Here is a 20,957-nt window from a genome sequence, read left to right as displayed (position 1 = left end):
AAATAACAAATTATTAACGTCCAATTGTGTTCACATATCAGCCTTTTTTTTCAGACACATGCCCGATGAAACTCCAGTCGGTAACAACATGTCATTGGCCTGTTCTGTTACATCGGAATTGATCACATTCTTGAAAGTCTAACGGTCACTGTAATGCTGTGTAACAAGCATTGTAAAATTGAACATAATCCTAATTAATTTGATGAACAATTTATATATATAGTGTGTCTTATTCCATACGACGGTTCCTGATTTTCTTCATTCCGTGATATTGATCAACCAATTGTACCAAATCGGACATTTGTGCGGAGAGAAGCGCACAACGGGCTGAACGATTGTTGAATCGCACAGTTGTGCACACCATGTGTAGCCGATGTGCGGACGGTGTGTGCACGATGTATTCACGATGTGCGCACGCTATTTTTGGTGCGTTGTGCGGTCACACAACTGTAATGATTGCAGTTTTACTGGTTTTTTTTAGAAGGACACAAAAGCCCTAACGGACTAATTCAAACGTTAAATTAGGTATATCTTCATAGTTGAAGTCAAAATTTCAATAAGCTGCACCCTTGGAATAAGTTATAACAAATTCATTGACTCGCAGAATGTTATTTATTTTGTTTCAAAAATAAAAATCTGACCAATCGCTAGGTTGATACCTGTCTTTTGTGGTTTACATAAGAGCTGCATCCAAATTAAAATCTATCGATTTGATCGTTACGCTGCCCTTTGATTGAATTTTTCACAAGAACGTGTATCATCTGTTTGTAAATCAAAAGCGGGGGACCCTTGGATTGATTTTGAAGATCGGATCAGTATGGAAATACACCACTTACTTGCATTTTTCTGTCCGGAAGAATTGTTGATAGTCACCAAATACTGCCAATTTCCTGATAACACCATAGTAGTCTACTTTATATTCTGGTGACACATATTTGATATCTCTGAAAATATTATTTGTTAAGATATAATTTCCAATAATAATAACACATAAAGCAAAGCCATGGTTTGTAGCATTTCAAATGTAATACTTTTTATGTAGCAATTTCACTCCAGTGTATACCAAAGACAAACGCGCCTATTTAAACATACATTAATTTAAGTTTAAATATTAGGTCTCAGCCTTCTTAATATTACGGAGAATGATTTAAATCGAGATATTAGTACTTATGAAGTGGAGCTCTTCTTTAAGTGCATAACTGATGCAGTGGTAGATTTGACCTTAAGACAGAAATAATCCTCGATAGTCAATGGGCTACGCCCAATTACGGTATATGCACCCATGGAAGATGTCATGGCAATATCGAAGGCTTAGTGTGCCCCACAAGTATATTAGTCCAGTCCTTCACTGTACATCAAAAGAATCGCGGGACAGCATAACAGTACAGTTATCCCTGGTGTATCGAAGATAACACGTTATTATTCCTGAAATAGATAGAAGATAACAGTGAATACGATAATGTCAGTCATGCCTGATTTCTACTATGTTGCACAATCTACTATTTCTTTCCTTTTTGTACTTGCGACAAACAGCAGGAATGGTAAATCTTCCGAGCGGGTGTCAGAACACACCATGGAGTATCACGTGACGTTTCCAAGCCAATTGTACAATTGGCAGAATCAATCGTATCGTTGACCGGTATATTATATCGAATCCTTCCTTCCAACATTTCTTGCTCCTTGTGAGTCCGAAAATATCCAGGGAAGCGCTTCAATACAGCATGATCTGACTCATCAAATGTGCTCCGTGAGTTTTGACTTGAGGGAGATAAGCTAATATCACAAACACAAATATCATATGTTTATTAAATAAAAAAATACATCAACTAACATCAACAGTAATGTATGCTTATCTGAAGGTTTAAGATATGAAATACCTGACGTAATTCTACTGTGTCTAATATGTAATAACAATCGCATAATTCGTATCCATATATACATGGACATTTGTCATCAATAAACGCGTTGTCACTATGACAATGTAAAGATCATTTGAGGCATGCACTTTATAAACAAGAATTCCACGGAAGTGGATATGTTGCCTTCGCAGAAAGCTGGGAGATTACGAAGAAATAGATACACTTTTCATTTCAAGAAATAATGTTAAAAGTAAGCAATAATCATAGATTATATTTTTGGATGGCATCATTTTGTTATATAATCTGTTATTCTGGGAAGAATACTCTGAGTTCTAAGGAACTTGCTATGGATACTCATTGTCTCAATTCCACTCCAATATGTTCCCTATTCCCAACCTAATATCTATGCGACAACATTATTTCACTTCACTGTAATATGTTTACATAGATCATATGTACATAGAATATATAGATTTTTGGGCCATTATGAATAGAGAGATAATCATAAGACACATATATACAGTTGCACCTTTGAAATTCGGTAATATATACAGTTTTCTAAACAATTAACTAATTGCACCGTACAGCTGTTCATATCGTGCCTAATGACCAGATATAATATCTGACAGAGCAAATCAAATTAATTGGAGATTGAAAGAAATTGGTTACCCCACATCCTTCTGGTCTCCTGCCTCCTGACCAACTAACACAAGTATCGTAATCACCAAAATCACTATCGACACCGCAGCATGGGCTCCTCCCTGCAAAAAACAAAAATATAATATATAGTCAAACCTTAGTAAAGAGGTCATATATGGGAGATCATACTGTTGGCGACTTAATGAATGTTCTAGAAAAGGATAACATACACAATGTTTAAACAATTATTAACAAGTTAATATAGAGCAAAAACCATTATCTTACTGATAGCATGCCAACGGAAATGTAATTATTACTATTCATAACAGACATATACATTAAAAGTATTTTACAATTTTATATACAACAGATACTAATTAACTACACCTTTATCACTTAACATAGCTTATTATACATCCTAACATTTTAGCACTACAAAATAGGATTACTTCTGACGATGATGATAATAGACGTACTGTCAAAATAACTATTCCTGTATCAGTAATTTTAATTATATGTCTACATCATGTTGGCAATTATGCCTCAACATCTCGGACTGAGTCATAGTGTGTATTATTATTTGTTGTACTCTGAAAAAATATTCTTGATTGCATGTTAACATGGCCCTATCCCAATTCAATCGACATTTTATGTAGGGGCCTAGATTTGTTTGTCGAGGCCACGAGAAATGATTAAATGCTAGCTTGAATGACTTAAATTTAATACAGAAAGATTTGGTTATCCATTAATCAAACAAAATATCATTATTAAAGTCAGTTTCATTATTGATGATACACTACAGCTACGTTGAATCCTTAAAGGGTGTATTTGTAATACTTTCAAGTAATATGGTGCCCTCGCACTCCACCAAGCTCGTCTTGCATCATCACTTTGATTACTCATTTCAAAAGTCTGCATTTGTTTCCTTATTTTGGTAAACAAAAACAACATGCCAACACTTAATTGTCAACACAACCGTAGTTTGAACATAAAATCGATAAACTAGGGCTTAAAGAAAAGAGAAAGAATTTCTGGAAGTGTCTGCATCACTGACGTCCGCCATGTAAATCTAGTTCAACTAAAACAAAATAATATTACCTCCGCAAAACGGGAATTGGGTAGTAACAACGAAACTAGTGTCAAAATAAAAACCATTGACAAGGAAACCAAATTACCCTTACCCCCCGCCCCTCTTTCCAGGGTCCTTAAAAGCTGAGCTGGTATTTTAGTTTCATTTTAAAACTTTCTGAGAACAATACAAGTTAATCAAAGCAGTAGTAGTGTTTCCATGTTATGTCCCAGGGAGGTAATATCCAGGGGTTGGTCTGAACTTCCTGGCAAATCCGGGTGGGTTGTTTTCTTCTCTTCATAACTAGAAATGGTATATTTGGTTATAGGGAAGGGATACAACCCCTAAATTAATATTGAAGGTGAAGGTATTTATTAATTTACCTCTATTTCCCCTATAAGGCAACACCCCATCTGCTCCCTGGGAGCCACACACACTGATTCCATTTGCCAAACGAGGCTAGACCAAATTTGGCTAAAATCCCTCCAATCACTTGGAAGGAGAAGGAATTTTGATATTGTTATCGCTATTTCTCAGGAAGTACTTGAGGGATCTTTCTCAAATTTTATATGTAGGTTTCTCTTGGTCATTTTCTGTGCAGGGCAGCTTTTGAGACTGATCGGATAAACAACATGGCCGACAGGCGGCCATCTTGGATTTTGATAGTGTAGGTTTGTTACCGCTATTTCTCCGGAAGAACTATGGGGATGTTTCTGAAATTGTATATGTAGTTTCCCCTTGGTCCTAGCTGTGCAGGGAAATTTTCGAGACTGATCGGATAAACAACATAGCCGACAGGCAGCCATCTATGATTTTTATGATGAAGGTTTGTTATCGCTATTTCTCGGGAAGTACGAGAGGGATCTTTCTCAAAGTTTATATGTAGGTTCCCCTTGATCCCTTGTTGTGCATGTTATATTTTGTGACTGATCATAAAAACAAAATGTATTAAAAGAAGAACTAAACAGATCTTTCTCATATTGCAATGATCGATTATATTTCTTTCACATTAGGTACTATACTAGTAAATACGTGAAATGACAAACTCACTTTGAAGGTTGGCTTTCATACACATCAGTATAAAGTTTAGATCAAAAGTTACCTCAAGGTGCATTTACTGTTGACATGACTCGATCAAACAAATTAGGGGAAAGAAGAGAAAAGATCGAACTGACAAAAAACTAATGAAGATGGTACAAAGGTGGGCGCCAAGATCCCTCTGGGATCTCTTGTTTAAGATGTGACCGATTGACGTAATGTAATTTATTTTCTAGTTAATATCACATATTTTAATTGTGTCTACTTACGTGCAATACACAGTTTGTGTACAACTATTTGCAACCGTTTGAAATTTACTTTATTTTCATGTTAATTTGGTATCACATCTTGTAAATGTGTCTACTTACGGGTATGCGTTTAATTTGTGTATGACTATTAGTGTATCACTCCAAAGTAACTATATATGCCTTTTGTTGAATTCTGGCTGAATATTATGTATCCACTTATCCGATGAGACGTTTAAGAGCAACACAGAGGTATTGTGTAGTGATATTTTTTGCATATTGTATTTATTATCAAATTTGATAGGTGTAATAACAAGTGTATGTATTACTTTCATCATTAAATGGGTATAATTTCATATCTAATGTGACTAATTTTTGATTTTTTTTCTCGATAGTTACATGAAATATATCTATGCCGCCATATACATTTTCATGTTATTGTGTTAAATCAACGTCTTTGTGTCTATACGTGTTTTCATATCTCTGATTACCTAGTTGATATAAATATGTGTATCTATTATATATTTGCTAACTTCTCGTAATTGTTTGCAGGATCTTATACAAATGACCCGTTATGTTGGACGATTTTCTGGTGAATTTTTATTTATGAAAATAGCGTTTTAGGGAATTCTCTTTACTTGAAACGCTAAAAACATTATTTTTCAATATCACATCACAATATGTTAACCAGCACTTAAGTCCATAATTGTACAATATATAGCATTTCCCGAACTGAATTGTATTGGTGTATAGATTTGTATTTCTTATCTTTTCGCTGCCTTTTTCTATATTTTTAGCTACAACTTTGCTGTTTACCTCGATGCCATGATAAATATTGAGCATGTTCATTTGTTAAATTTAACTGAACACTTTATACTGTAAATATTGTCTTTGACATCCATGATTCCTACTCTCGATATCCCATAGATACTATAAACCCTTGAAATATGTCATGAAAAAAATCAAAGGCAGTTGACTAGCATTAAAAACTGACCAGTACCAATTTTGATAAACATTGCACCTGTGCTTTTAAGATAATCGAAGATCAAAGCCGGTCCGCGATCTGTTACTTTGCCGCGCTGTTCAGTTTCATCTTAAGTCAAATCATATTATTGTAAAATTATTGTGATATTATTCACTGTTAAGCATAAATGTTTTGGCTTTAATCTGCTAATTCATTTTTAATCAAATAATGACTCTGTGATTACAGGAATGCTGTTCTATTTAACTCGTTTCGATTACAAGGTGTTGCATACAGTGACTAGATTTGTGATGTAGAGAGCCAAGTCCCTCTCTGGATTTAGAAGGTGTGTTCACGCCTGCCTCGCACTCATGACGAATTCAGAAAAATGAAATAAAATGATATTCAATGATTAAGTAATAAATGATCTTATGGCTTAATTGAACAGTTTTACTTTTCCGCCTATGGCGTTTACATGTTTCTTATATAGTTTTCTGGTCTGTTTTACTTTTACATATCATTCGAAGATTATATGACGAACTGTATAGGCGTCAAGTAAACAAGTACTCAATTAAAGGTAATTAATTAGCCGTCTAATAGTCAAGCCTGCACTTCATTGTTATATTTCCTCTGTAGGGTAATCACAAATTAGTGCTACGGAAAATATATAGTCCATATCTAGGGCTGTGTATTAGCAAGCACATTTGTAAAATTGATAGTTGTTAGATATTATCATATATCTCTAATCAAATATAAGAGAATGAGGGAGTGCTAAGCTTTATTGTGTTAAAATTAAAGAGATAATGAAGTTTGTTCTTATAGTGATTTTACTGATTTCTGGAGATCTAATAAGCTTAGTTTAAACATATCTATTGCCTAAATGTTTATGCAGAGAATAAGGCCAAGTTATATCAACTTATGAACGCCTTTTCATCGAATACAAATACACGAACTAACAGTTATGTAAATCACATCAACGACATAGCTTTACAAGGAAATGGTAAGTATTAACTTCTATATTATGAAACCTTTTCAACTTTCTACCGGACGTCATGAAGTTTTGTCTATGTCTAAAAAAGTTTTTGTGTTTGATTCAACCGAGACGTTCTCATTTCCATTGAGTAAAAAGTATAAGTTTATTGGCATATTAAATGACGAAAAATATTATATCTCATATATATATAGCGATGACGCTCCAGGAAATAGTGACAAGCATTTTCAAGTCGATGTCCACAGCGGCATGCCTATCTACAAAACCAGTCAGCTAATCCAGTTGATGAAAGTCGAGATCGAGAACTCTTAATGACACCACTAAAGGGAGATAACTCTTATATAACAAAATCATATGTTAAGATCATGCAAGGATAAGGTTTATTTGATTTTTTTCAGGTTAAAGCTGATAAATCACTGACTATCTTCATCATCAATGGTCAATCAAGACATGTCAGCTTTAATGACATCCCTTCGCCTCTCATCGGTATTTATCCACTTCGCATGGATAAACCAGTCATCGTTTTCAGTAAGAATCACTTATATGATTATATAACAACCGGGTTCGTCGCAGTATTGAATAAATAGTGACATGTTTAACATCACTGTAAATCAGTAAGATACACGTTTAGTACATGAAAAAAGATATTAAATATATCACTATTTATGGGCGGATTGGTCGAGTGGTTAACACTCCGGCCTTCCAAGCAGGCGGCCGGGGTTCGATCCCCGAAGTCGCCGTACGCATGGAATATTAGAGAAAGTGTTTTTCTCCTGCCCACACAACTCCAACAACCCAGGTGGAGTATAAAATGGTCTGGGGTGGGTGTTGCGGTATCTGTGCTGTAGCATTCAAGTGAGGTGGGACTATAAATGATACCATTAGAAGCACGGTCCCACTACAAACAGAACAAAATACATCTCCAGCACCCACGCAGGCATACACACATAGGGAGATATTAGCCAGGTGGTATAGGACTAGTAGTTGGCGCCTGATAAGGCAGCTCCTGCGAATTCCTCAATATTGTATTGATTAATATATATGCTAATTGTATTGACTGTATAAAATTGTATTTCTATGTACTGTAAAGCGCTTTAGAGTGGCTTTTGTTAGCTAGATAGGGTGCTATATCAAATGTTGTATATTATTATTATTACTACTATATAACAAGGTAAACGTACATATTTTAGCGAAAATTGTAATTTAGCACATTGACATTCACTAAAGTATGACTACTTAAAGTTGCTGTATATATGAGTTCATCAAGCTATTTACATTCAATAATACGCTAAAATCAAAGTGCGTTAAAATAAGCATGTTTACCGTGTATCAACAAACCAGATCCGTCATAAAGTTCTGTATGCTATTTATAATTCTTGGTTGAATTTGATGAAAAAAAGGTCACAAAGACGATAACAAATCTATTTTTATTCACATTTCATTCCATATGTACAATCCACAGAGATGCTGTGACTTTTAATATGTTTAACTCTTACACAGTATGAAATTAATCAATTTGGGGAGACAATATGTACGGTATAACAATTACTTATTATCAATAAACACACTAATGAACAAACAACTTCAAATATTATTTACAGAATGTCGTAATAGTTTTCTTTATTATGATTTTTGTATTACATTTCTAGTATAAAACAATATTCCACCAGCAGCGAATTTACAATACTTTTCAAACATTTCATATGTATCGTCATTAATGAAGCTAAACCAGAGTCACAATACAATATATAGCTTACATACATGTACGATTGTCTACGAAAGTATCATATCAATTCACAAATGGACACATAAAACTAGTTTTACACAACAGTATAAGCAATACTCATGAATGTAGCTCTGCATAAAAGTTATTTTCAAATGATGATACGATAAATGGCGTTTTTGTGTTCACGTTTATTTCTTCTAGTATTAATGCAAAAGCCATGACAACAATCTCTCACTATTTAACATAGTGTTTTTTTTTTAAATAAGACGTCAACATGTCCCTTGCATATGTTCCAGCCAATTTAGTATGTGAAACGTATTTGCTTTTCATCATGTTTGTTTATAGTTTTAATTGTGTTTTTGTTGACACTTCTGAATGATGTTGGTTTTTTTTTAAAAGAATTCCACGATTAACTAATAGGGTGTTAATATATTACTCCATGTTTTGCTATCACATAAACATGTTCAGTCAAAAAGCATGTCTTTTAGTGAAACAACTATACACATAGCAGTGATTATAAAAATCCACAATAACTAATAGGGTGTTAATATATTTATCCATGTTTTGCTATCATATAAACATGTTCACTCAAAAAAGCATGTCTTTTAGCGAAACAACTATACACATAGCAGTGATCAGTAAGATCTTGTGAACTCTTAATGTTTACGCTATGAATTGATTCATGTCAAGGTAAAACTTTAGGTCTTATGTTACGTAAATAAAACCACACCAAAATCTAACAAAGAAACCATTGGGCCTACTGTTAAGCTTACAGAAGGTAAAAGATTGGCTTTCCAATCGTAGTATAAGGAAAGAAGTATTTTCATACTGTTTGTATGCTATCCGTTTTTTGATTCACTACAAAAAGGATGTTTGTCCGTAATGCTTACGGGTATATCACTAATTCATACATTTACAACATGATGGAAGAAGGAACAATACCCATTTCGTGTGCTTGTTGTCGGTATATCCTCTGAACATATTGTCTACCAGCGTACATCTGCAGTTCATGCCACAATGTGGTAATTGTCTAGGTAAAGCAAAAGAAAACACATTTTGAAAACAAACCCAAAAATCATTGGTAAACAAACATAGTTTAAACATCAACCAATTTGATGTCGGCAGTGAAATCATTGGCATAAGTAGCCGTAGAAATACTAGTCAGCTAAAACTTTGAAAAGTCATAAAATATCTAGGAGAAGTATTTAAAGTATTAAATACGTTTAGTCATTAGTATAGTTTGGATTATGGATTATGCTTCAATTATACTTACGTGCATTTTTCTTTCGGATACACTTGTCCAGGGGCCAAGTTGTATTGTGTTCCATTTAACGCTGTAACATGTCCAACCACCACAAATTGCGGTTTTCTGAAAAATGTAAAAGTATCTTTCTTTTTATCTATTTTATATAGCCATACAGTCAGGATTACTTGGAACCAATCATGTCGTGTCAGGTCACCATAAAAAGCATGACCCTGTTTCCGGAGAATGGCTATATCAACATTTGGTAAGAGAGTTTTGTATAAAATCTGCAAAATTTACTAAAAGAAATCAACCCGAATAATGTTGCTTTCCAGGTTAACGTATTGCTTGAAATGCATCTGTTTTTAACCATGTCTTCAACATTAAAACGCAGTTACGTTGAAGAATATATAATGTACAACGTAAACACTGTTCCGTTCAAACATATTCCTTGATGCGTGATAGATCCTGTTGCATACCAACATAAATATTAAAAAGATTATTTTTTTATTATATTCCTTATGTCTACGTCCGGATCAAGAAATAAATGTAATGTAATATATAGCAAATATTAAATGGTTACTCGTTGAATACCGTATATTGATTCACAAGTGTAAAGCAGCACCCGCACGATATCGGTATTCTGTCATTTCGCTGAAATATATATGGTATTTAACGGGGAAATCATTAAATTTGTAATTCATTATATTTTAAAATCAATGTCATCAGCTTCGTCAACAAAGTAAGCGAGATTTATCTTTGGCGATATATGTTCATGACGTCACGCTTGACAACAAGGCTGCGCACCATTGTGAATGAGCTATAAAAAACAGTTTTACCTTTTTCTACTTTTAGATGGTCAGATTTCTTTGCATGAATGGTATCAATCGTAAAGGTAAATTATTACCTTGGTGAATGTAGCAAAGATGTACCAAATTAACCACTTTTTCTGCTGTCGCTGCATCTGCAGCTGAACTGAAAATCTGCGACTTTGAATGATGCGAATGTAAAATGTCGATCTGATTGGTCAATACTTTTTAAAGATATAAATTCATAGAATTCGATATCACACTGGTTTATTGAAAACTGGATATATTTATATGTACTTACGATTCGCAACATCCATTGTAGTGAACACTCGTTAAACACATATCCCCTGTGCGGTTCTTACAATCATCATCAGACACGCCTTCACTTCGGTTAATCCAACGGTAACTGAGTTCTTCACGCAGCTTCTGGTCTTCGGCAGTAATATAAAATCCCTCAAGATGTGGATTTGTGCTACAGAGACAATTAAATATTGGGTTGTATATCAGTACAGTTTACATAAATTCATTATGTATATACTGTATGATGCATACGCATTACCAATATACCTGTTTAAACTTAACTTGTCATTACTTCACCCTCTCCCATATCACTGACCAAAAAAAAAGAGCGTCTGTGCGTTTTTGGAAACTGTTTTCCAGCATAAGTTTAATTTTAATAAATCATCTCTGAATAGTAAATATATATCGCGGGACTTGTATGAAATATAAAAAAAGTTGAAAAAAAGAAACGACATCGGTGTTCTGTGTGTTACATAAGTGATAAAAATGCAAGAGAGGCAGACAAGGACCCTGGACATTATATTGTTATACTGTCACTCTTACCAACCTAATACACGGAAGTATAATGGCCCAAGTACGCCAGTTATATCGAAAACGAAGTTGATAGGAAGTTACAACCCTTAAAGAAACCACATTACAACTGTCGATTGTTTTATCTGCAACAGAACAGGGTCCTTAAACATTACCAGAGTATACACGTACATTGTTTCATAGTAATCCACCGTACATCTCAATGTCAATGAATTCCGGGGAGAAAAAAAAAGATCATTTTATACATAAAAATACATATTATTAATTTATGAATCTAAGTAAAACACATATTATCATCTCTTGTTTATATGCAGTTTGTGCTGAGCCCGATTAATAGTTACACACACATATATATATAACCGCTTTGCATTCATGTATAATTGTCTCGTACGCGTTCAGTATTTAGGTAAACCAATGCAAAATTAGCTTATAAAAAATGTTTAGAATCGTTTCTTCATTCTCGGTACGTACAACTCCTTTGCAAGAAAGATATACATTGTATAAGGTTAATTTGTGATAATAAGAAATCGTTAAGAGAATTTCGCAGAACTACAGAGTCGAGTAGAGTTAAGCTATTGTTATGTGCCTGCTGCTACTTTTTGCGACAACAGTAATACGCAAAAGTGTTATATATGTAAATTAGTGTATATATTTACATTTGCATGGCATTGTCACTATATAGCCTCTTTGAAAGCTGTGTCGTTGATGGGACTTTAATTACCATGTAGCACGAGACATAATTCTTAGCGTATAAATACAACACTGACCGGAACTAAAATATCCATGACGGCTGCTCAAATATCGCTAGGCATTGTGAAATTTAACAATGACATTGTAAATTTATGTTCAAAATAAAAAAATACTTTTATTGCAACAAAAACAAGACTAAGGTCTGCAATATCGTACAAAATGCACATCGGTTGAATCACCAATACCGGCAATGGAAACAATTTTAACGCTCATGCATTTTTTCAAAAATATCGTCTGTTACACTGCACTGATCGACAGGGGTTCGTTACAAATGTTTGAAATACAAATATTTTATAGACCTACTGACACATATGTTACAGACCTACTGATATGAGTGTCAGCACACATAAACATTTCAGACATTTGCAATGAACCCCAGCTGTGCTCCGTCGCAAGATCACTCACTTTCAACGCTATCAGTTTCACGCGTCTCGCAGCCACTGTTTCCTCAGTTTCTGACGACATGTCAAATAACGAGGTGTTATAGAATCTACAGACAGTAGTCAGATTCCCATAAAATCAACAAATAAATTCACGTCTGGATTCTTCACAAAATGAGCAAAGAGAAAAGTTAGAATTAACTTCCAAAAATAACTCCCTCGTGGAGGGGAAGGTCGGATTTACGGTGTTCACTGTAATTATCCATGCGCTAAATTTGTTCCGGGGAAAAATCGAAACAATTTCAAATCTAACTTTCAGCTCAGAGTTCTATCGATCAACTTAAATCACCCTATAGACATATCATACGCAATTGTATTGATACTGAATTGTGGAATAACATTGAAGTGTTTGTTAAAATTTCAAAGTACTGCTTTGTTTGCCAATCAGCACGCGACAAACACGCTGTTCAAACTATTGAACGAAATTGTGTGGACTGTCGATAAGGCGGGCATTTTAAATTTTAGATATAAATTATAAGTTAAAAAAGAACATAAGAGGCAGAGAAAACGTAAATATAAGTATTGACCTGTTTTTGTATAGTATTTATGATCTATTTGAATGATACAGCTTTGCAAGCAAACAAATCATAATTATGTTGTTTGCTTACAAAGCTGTGTCATTCAAATAGATCATAAATACCATACATAAACAGTTTAATGCTTAAATTAGAGAAACAAATCTAACAAGTAAGACTAACGTTAGACACACGCGGGCGATAGCTTATTTAGAATTCGGTATTATATACAGTATACCTAAAGGTGAATTACACTGTACAATACACATGTTTCGTCCTTCTAGGACTTATCGGTGGTGCTAGTGGCAAAAACGTTGGAAATCGAAGTTCTTGCCCCAACCAATGTTGATACAGAGGGAGCGGTGCGTAAAATCCCTTTATTATATGACTTTCAGAAATAAGAGGAGTACTGGTTAACTTTGGTTATACATACAGTATTCCAAAATTGAATTACGAATGTCCATGCAGCTTTTAATTTCATATATACTGACCAAACATGATTTTTGACTGGGCTAATTACATAATATTCGTAAGAAGTTACCTGCACTCGACAGGGTCATCACGTTCTGCTATCTCCAGACCAACAAACACGGTGAACATTATCGCAAGTAGCACTATCGATGCCATAGCAATGGCTCCACCCTACAAAAAAAAATAAAAAAATATGATATATAGTCAAACCTGGTTAGGTTGTCACCTGCGGAATATCATAATGTTGATTGCATAATCAAGGCGTAAATAAATTACAGAACAGCAAATACTTTATAACTGTAATTAGTACGTTTATAAAGAGCAACATTCATTTAATCCATTACTAATCACATGTCTATGAAAATATTTTAACATGTTACATTTACATAAATAGTATAATCTCCTACAGATGTAGAAGTGAAATATATTTACTATATTTGTTTTAATTTTGGCACAATTCATTATATATTTTAACATTTAGAACCACTAAAAGATTACTGCTGACTATTTTAACCATACACGTATTTTTAGAATAATTACTCCTGTATTAATAATTTTAAAAATAAATCTGCAATGTTGGCAATTTGGCTTTAAATCCTGGATTGTTGACGTCCACTCCTTCATTTATCGTCCAAACGCAAGATATTTTGTCTCTTTAAAAACGATGTGAAATGATACAAAGTTGTTCAGTGCGTACTTTTATCAATTATATATTGTTGAAGTAATGCATGAACCGTTTCCCTACTCCAATGCATTAGTCATTTGTATGTAGAAGTCTAAATACGTTTTTTGAAATCATAAGAGATTGTTTAATGATGTTTTAAATGATCAATAAATAAAGAAGATATTTATATCTAACAAAAGCAAATCATGATTAAGCGTCAGTGTCAGTGTTATCGTAGAGGATATAGCACAGCTTTGTTCTGTCTTTGTTGTATGACTTACACGTAAGATGGTTGACCTTGAACTCCACCAAGCTCGTCCTGCATCATTACTTTGATTACTCATTTAAAAAGTCTGCATTTGTTTCTCAATCTGAGTAAAAACAATTAATACGGTATTGCGTTTTCAACACAACAGTTATTCGAAAGCTAATTAAAAAACTAAGACAAAATATGAACGAAAGAAAGATTTACAAAGGCTCCCTTGAAGACCAACAATGATAATAGACCAGGCGTTCTGGAAGTGTCTTCTGCTTTATGGGCAAAACTCGCCATGTGAATCTAGTTCAAACACAAAATATATTATCTCCTCAAAGCGGGAACTGGAAAGCGGCAAGGAATATAATCGCAAAATGAAAACAAAACTTCCTATCACACCCTGTTGTCATACATTTTGTTATGAAAACACTAAGACCATATCTTCTACACAATTCAGTGACAACCTTGCTACATTTTGTAACTATCCTTTCCCAAGTGATGCTCGAACCCCACGTGTATTTTATACATCCTTTAAATGTAGGTATATATATGCGGTTTAACCCCTTCTCTTTATTCGTCTTGTCGTCGACAAGCGACGTTATGGACATAAAATCAGGTAAAAAACGGTCGAGATCAATAAACCATTTCAATGTTGGCAATTTGTCTTTGACGACTATACTTGTACAAATGTACTGTGAATTTTATAAGAACAATGTTCTTCAGCAGCTGATATCAGTTACGGATAATCTTTTTTCGTAAATACTGCACTGCCTGTACCGCGTAGAAATGGTGTATGACTATAACAATGGTCCAACTGGCAAGCATATATCTCTGTTAGTTTTCCAGATATCACGTACGAAGGTCAAGTAAGGGGTAAACAAAGGTAACAGGGACAAACTTAGATGAATTACTATAACATCGATCTCAGTAGAAAGCATATATACAAGCAAGATATAACAATTGCTCGGATAATTCTAATGTCAAGTTAGGGGTCAGCATTTTATTTAATAATGTTGGAGTGGTTTACGTTTTACAATAAAGTGTATTGTTAAGAGCATGTAAACAATTATCATTTTATCGAATCAACACAGTCATGCAAATGTTACGATATTATGACACCCAATGTTGAGGGGGTGTTCAGTTCAATTCTGTTTGTGAGGCCATATTGGAGGTCACACTAGGACGACATTCCACATATGGCTGTTCCCGCCGACCTAGGTTAGCTTTGTTACACTACGTTTTGCTCAATGGTATACAATAACGAAGCTTACTCATCAGAGGATAGGTCTGTTTCGCATCTTAACAGACACAGCCATTACAATGTTCACGAAAGTAAATGTTAAAGGTATATTGAAACATTTTCAACAAATCATATGAAACAAAATATTATTTGTGAAGTTTTCAAAGGTTTTAAGTCCACTTTTCTACTAATATAACTATGTGAACGAAGGGATTTTGTTTCCCGAACTTGCAGTACTTTGACCGGAAATTAATTAAAGAGATTTAATTCACCTTTTACAGAAAACCAACAGACTGAAGTATCATTTCGACAAAACAATGCGAAATCGACCTTGAGCAATTGTAAAGGAAATATATGCAGTTCCTCTTTATTATACATATTTAAGGGGATTTTTTAATTCATTCTGTACTGTTAATCTATTGTGCTTTCACGCTATAATAATTTGAGCTATAGTATGTGCATACAATGTATTTTCCGCATGAAAGGAAAGAGGTTATGAATAGATTTGACAGGGCAATGTTACAATCTTGATCGTACAATCACCGCAAACATCACCATCACCACCATCAACAACAATAACCCCCGATCACAACCAACAACAACAACACAACCACCACCACCAACAACAAAAGCATCAACAACAACAACCCGATCACAACCACCACCAACAACAACACCAACAACAACAACAACAACAACAACACGACCAACAACAACCACCAACAACTCCTCCGCCAACACAAACAACACCAACAAAACCACCAACATCATCAACAACAACAACAACAACAACAATAACACGACAACCACAAACAACATCAACAGCACAACCAACAACAACACGACCACAATCACCGTAAAGAACACGATCATAACAAACAACAGCAACTAGAACAACACTCACCAACACCACCAACGCCAACACCACCACCGCCACCACCACCGCCAACACCACCACCACCACCACCAACAACAACAACACAACCACCAACAACACCTCCGCCAACACAAACAACACCAACAGCACCACCATCACCAGCAACATCAACAACAACAACAACAACACCACCAACATCAACGACAACAACAACACGACCACCACCAACACCAACAACAACACCGTAAACAACAATATCATAACAAACACCAACAACAAGAACAATCCCCACCAACACCACAACTACCAACAACACCACCACCATCACCGACAACAATAACAACAGTGTCACATAGAACAGATACACGCTGCACTTATCTATAAATACAAGGATATTGAGTTTCTTCCTGACAGGGATATACGTGTATGTGAAAGACAGGACAATATTTTTTTCTAAAATGAGGAGCACAAGTGTAAATCAGTTTCTAAGGCGCTTAGATAATATCAGTGCTTGATCAAATTCCACAAGCAAGTGAAGAGTTACGGTTGGCGGGACTAGTGAAACTTTGAAATCGTAGTTTTATGTCGATAAGAACAGAACATAACAAGAACATTAAAAACGTCAAAACAAAAAGAAGACATCATGATCTCCCTTCAAAATGGCGGTAAAACCGATTGCGTTGCTTAATGTTCCTTGCATCATATGGCCAACTTTTCCTTTAGATCTACCAACAGAAATTCGGTACAGCCATGGGTAGCCCTGTGTCCTCTAAAGTGGCCCTTCACGTTGGAAAAGAAATTGGATGATGTGCTGGAGGTGATAAAGAAAGGAAGTGTGCGGGACTTGACTCAACATCTTACAGATGTAACACTGTGGACGACACCAACAGTATCAAGTTCACCCACGAGGAGGAGAAAGACAATTCCATACCGTTCTTAGACTCTCATTGTAAAGACATCAGATGGATCCATTAAGTTACTAGTATACTGGACGCCGACAAGCACAGACCAGTATCTACATTTCCCATCCCACCACCTCCTAAACTATAAGTTGGAAGTAGTAAGGACACTGCTTGACCGATGCAACAATGTGGTCACAGAACCGGAAGACAAGATCAGGGAGGAGCAGCACATCACAACAGCGCTTAAGAAATGTGGATATCCCAAAGATCAAGAACAAGCCGGCGATAAAAGAGTAGAAAAAAACCCCAGACAGATCGAAGACCAGTGGCAACGTAGTGATACCATACGTCAACGGAATATCGGAGACCATACAACGGATATTCAAGAAACACCGAATCTTGATCAGAATGAGACCACTCCATCAGGAACAAAGACAGATTTTCCATCAACGATACTTGTAATTGTGTGTACAAGATTGGTAGTCATAACTGTGATTGGGTATACATAGGGGAAACTGGACGTAAGTTCGGAACACGCTTGAAAGAACATCGAAACGAAGCCATGTCCATTGATAACAACAGAAACTTTACTAGGTCAGAGAGAAAAACATCCGAAAGAGAAATGTATAAGAGTGCTGGACCATGTTAATAAAGAAATCATGTCATGGACTGAGAGCAGGCTAAGATCGCGGACAGAGATAGTAACAAGCGAGTGCGACAAGTGAAGAAGGCCATCCAGATAAGAAAACAAGGGCCTGCTATGAACAGACACTTTGTACGGGGAAGTAACTCCCACATCACTAATGTCACCAGTGACCAAGCTGGCAGAATGTCAGCGAAACTGTCTTGGTACAAAGAACATACCTAACATTCCTGCTAAATGAACCTTTTCAGTGATACAAGAAGGTTATATTATAATCATGTTAATCTAACACGTACGTTGACATGGAGTGTAAAATGTCATTTATTCCACTTAATTTGAACGATATTATTACAGGCTGTGACCTACAAATCTTAATCTTTAAAGTCAATTAAAATAAACTTTTCGACGGAAAATTCAATATGACATTACAAACACAAACTATTCTTCCTTGTTTTCATATTTTAAAGCTACGAGTTGTTTTAGTGAGTTTAAACAATAAAATATATACCCATTGCGTGCATAATTAAAGAACAATGAGGTTATGAACATATATGTAAAACGCCATACTATTTAATAAAACACTATATCCTGAGTATTTATGTAAACAACACAAAATAGTGCAGAGCATCAAAACAAAATTATATAATAACTTACGTATATGTCGGAGAGATATGTTTAGCTCTTTCTCTGGGAACGCCCTCGTTATCGATCAGCGAGTGTCCTAGATGAAAAAGTGACTGCACAAGTGACGAGGGTTTCCACATTTAAATACCTCTAATGTAGCCATAAGCATGACGACCTTCAAACAATTCATATTCCGGCAATGGAATGTTCTTGAACATGCATGAATACATTTATTATGCCTAAATGGGGTACATCCTGTTGATAGATCCTTGTCAATATTTACTTTGCCATGGGTCCCTATAACACTGCCAAAAACTTTAGTTATGCATTTGAAACCTTTTTACTAGAATGACTAAAGATTTGATTTTGTTCTCCAACAAATAGGTCATAGGACAATAGCAAAGATGTATAATATGTGAAACGGATCATGAGACATCACGTGATCGCATAACAATGTGTGGGTACATCCTGTTGATAGATCCTTGTCAATATTTACTTTGCCATCGGTCCCTATAACACTGCCAAAAACTGTAGCTATACATTTGAAACTTTTTTACCATAATGACTTAAGATTTGATTATCTTTTCTGTAAAGAAAACTACATCTTGCGGGACTATCATTAAAATAAATAAAGATGAAATAAATAATATGTCATCAACAACAGTGTTGTGAGTGTCACCGGGGCTGGAACAGGGTTCGAACTCTGGACCCCAAACTGTTATACTGTCGTTCTAACCAACTTTCTATTTGCTCAACGGGAATGTTTCGGCCAAAAGGTGTTACAGTTTCATCCAAAATGAAATTAAAGGGAGGTGACTGTAATACGAAAGACCAGCATGGAATTTTGTAAAGTAATGCCATGTCCTTGAAATAAAATTAAGTCCAACAAAGACTTCTCGCTACATGTGTTTTCATTAACTTCATGTGTGGAAGCTAGGGCAACGTGTTCCAATTATTATCTTTTCTTACTTGATGCTTCATTTCTTTTTTAAGTGTTAAAAACGCTTGTACATTTATACATTTTTTTGTATATTTTCATTAATATATATATATATATATAGAATTATTATTAAGTGGCCACATTGGTCCGGAATTTTATTTTTTTTTTTTAATGTTATTTCTAAACATACATACTATCAACGCATGCTGTTTAATCTGCGGTACAAACGGTTGAGTTAAAGGTTGTCAGCAAATGCTTCATTTAAAAAAAAATAAACATGTTATTGCTTACTTTATTTAACAATTTCTTTAAAAGTAAAAGAGTTAACTTAAAACTCAGATCAACGGTTTTAACAAGTTTTAATGAGATAGTAAAAATATAATCCATAGTTGAAACAACATTCCTGACGTTAAGTATATCCATAGCAAATAGATACCTGACAGTCATCATATTAGAAGGTTCATAGAAATGTATGTTAACGTCCAATTAACAGCTATGGTCATTTAAGGACGTGTTTTGATGGTGGAGGAAAACCGGAGTTCCCGGAGAAAAAAAACACTTGGCCACCGCGGCCCCTTGAGACATTTGAAAATATTTAGTGTACTTATTGTATGAAAATAGCTGGCATTGACTTGTGCAGAAAGACCAACAAAATAAACGTTTACTGCGTATGTGATCATATGACTATTTTGTCTTTTTATGACTCATCATTGTTGCTAAGTCAAACTGTTACAAGTCCATTTCAAAAGTTTCCCGAAATGTATATCAAAGGAAAAACTGCCTATAAAACCTTTATTATGTTCCAACTTACAACGTTTTGTACATTGGGTAATTGATAAACTGCGACCNATTATCTAAAACCTCACATTACCTTTTTTTACATTTTTAGATGTAGCCTATACAATGCATGCAGCATTTTATGTAACCTGAGTGATACGTCACAGAAATACCATTCCGAAGGCATCAAGCATAGTATTCCAAACGGTCTTATTATACTGACACTGGGTAACCAGTAGTTCCGGTTATCTTCATTGCTAAATACTAAGCAGGGAACACAACAACAATTTTTGAAGACTTCTGTATGTCCCGGCATGCAAACATAACCTATTCAATTTATTATTTCACAGCAAACTTGAGTTATTTCACAACAAGTATGAAACAAGTTATTTCAGCTTACATACAGCTCTTGTTGGCCCGGATGTTACTGGTGACTGGTCTTAATGT

General features: G+C 34.9%; 2 protein-coding genes across 2 annotated transcripts; one reads left to right on the top strand and one right to left on the bottom strand.

Annotated features, from left to right (window-relative positions):
- Positions 1-8,223: 8,223 nt before the first annotated feature.
- On the bottom strand, positions 8,224-19,014 carry LOC110461623. Its single transcript, XM_021515165.1, has 6 exons — positions 18,824-19,014; positions 14,533-14,622; positions 13,658-13,758; positions 10,882-11,052; positions 9,802-9,897; positions 8,224-9,558 (listed from the first exon to the last, which is right to left on the bottom strand). The coding sequence occupies exons 2-6, from the start codon at positions 14,593-14,595 to the stop codon at positions 9,429-9,431; spliced, it is 561 nt and encodes a 186-aa protein (XP_021370840.1). The 5' UTR covers positions 14,596-14,622; positions 18,824-19,014; the 3' UTR covers positions 8,224-9,428.
- LOC110461615 (proteoglycan 4-like) lies at positions 15,704-18,394 on the top strand. The gene is made up of 4 exons (XM_021515157.1): positions 15,704-15,725; positions 16,610-16,785; positions 17,580-17,984; positions 18,206-18,394. Exons 1-4 carry the CDS (start codon positions 15,704-15,706, stop codon positions 18,392-18,394), a joined length of 792 nt encoding a protein of 263 aa, XP_021370832.1.
- Positions 19,015-20,957: the final 1,943 nt, after the last annotated feature.

This window comes from Mizuhopecten yessoensis, unplaced genomic scaffold, assembly GCF_002113885.1.
Source record: "Mizuhopecten yessoensis strain PY_sf001 unplaced genomic scaffold, ASM211388v2 scaffold10641, whole genome shotgun sequence".
Lineage (NCBI taxonomy): Eukaryota > Metazoa > Mollusca > Bivalvia > Pectinida > Pectinidae > Mizuhopecten > Mizuhopecten yessoensis.
Note: the sequence above shows the minus strand (reverse complement) of the source record. Positions and strands in the feature narration are given on the sequence as shown.

What these genes read in the sequence shown, in the direction of transcription:
- LOC110461615 (XM_021515157.1), top strand. Translation starts at nt 15,704, where the DNA reads ATGGCTGTTCCCGCCGACCTAG. An exon ending in GGCTGTTCCCGCCGACCTAG is followed by an intron (nt 15,726 to 16,609) that starts GTTAGCTTTGTT and finishes ATCACCGTAAAG; the next exon opens with AACACGATCATAACAAACAA. An exon ending in CAACAGCACCACCATCACCA is followed by an intron (nt 16,786 to 17,579) that starts GCAACATCAACA and finishes CTCATTGTAAAG; the next exon opens with ACATCAGATGGATCCATTAA.
- LOC110461623 (XM_021515165.1), bottom strand. Translation starts at nt 14,595, where the DNA reads ATGAGTAATCAAAGTAATGATGCAGGACGAGCTTGGTGGAGTTCAAGG. An exon ending in CAAGGTCAACCATCTTACGT is followed by an intron (nt 13,759 to 14,532) that starts GTAAGTCATACA and finishes TTTTTTTTGTAG; the next exon opens with GGTGGAGCCATTGCTATGGC. An exon ending in GATGACCCTGTCGAGTGCAG is followed by an intron (nt 11,053 to 13,657) that starts GTAACTTCTTAC and finishes TTGTCTCTGTAG; the next exon opens with CACAAATCCACATCTTGAGG.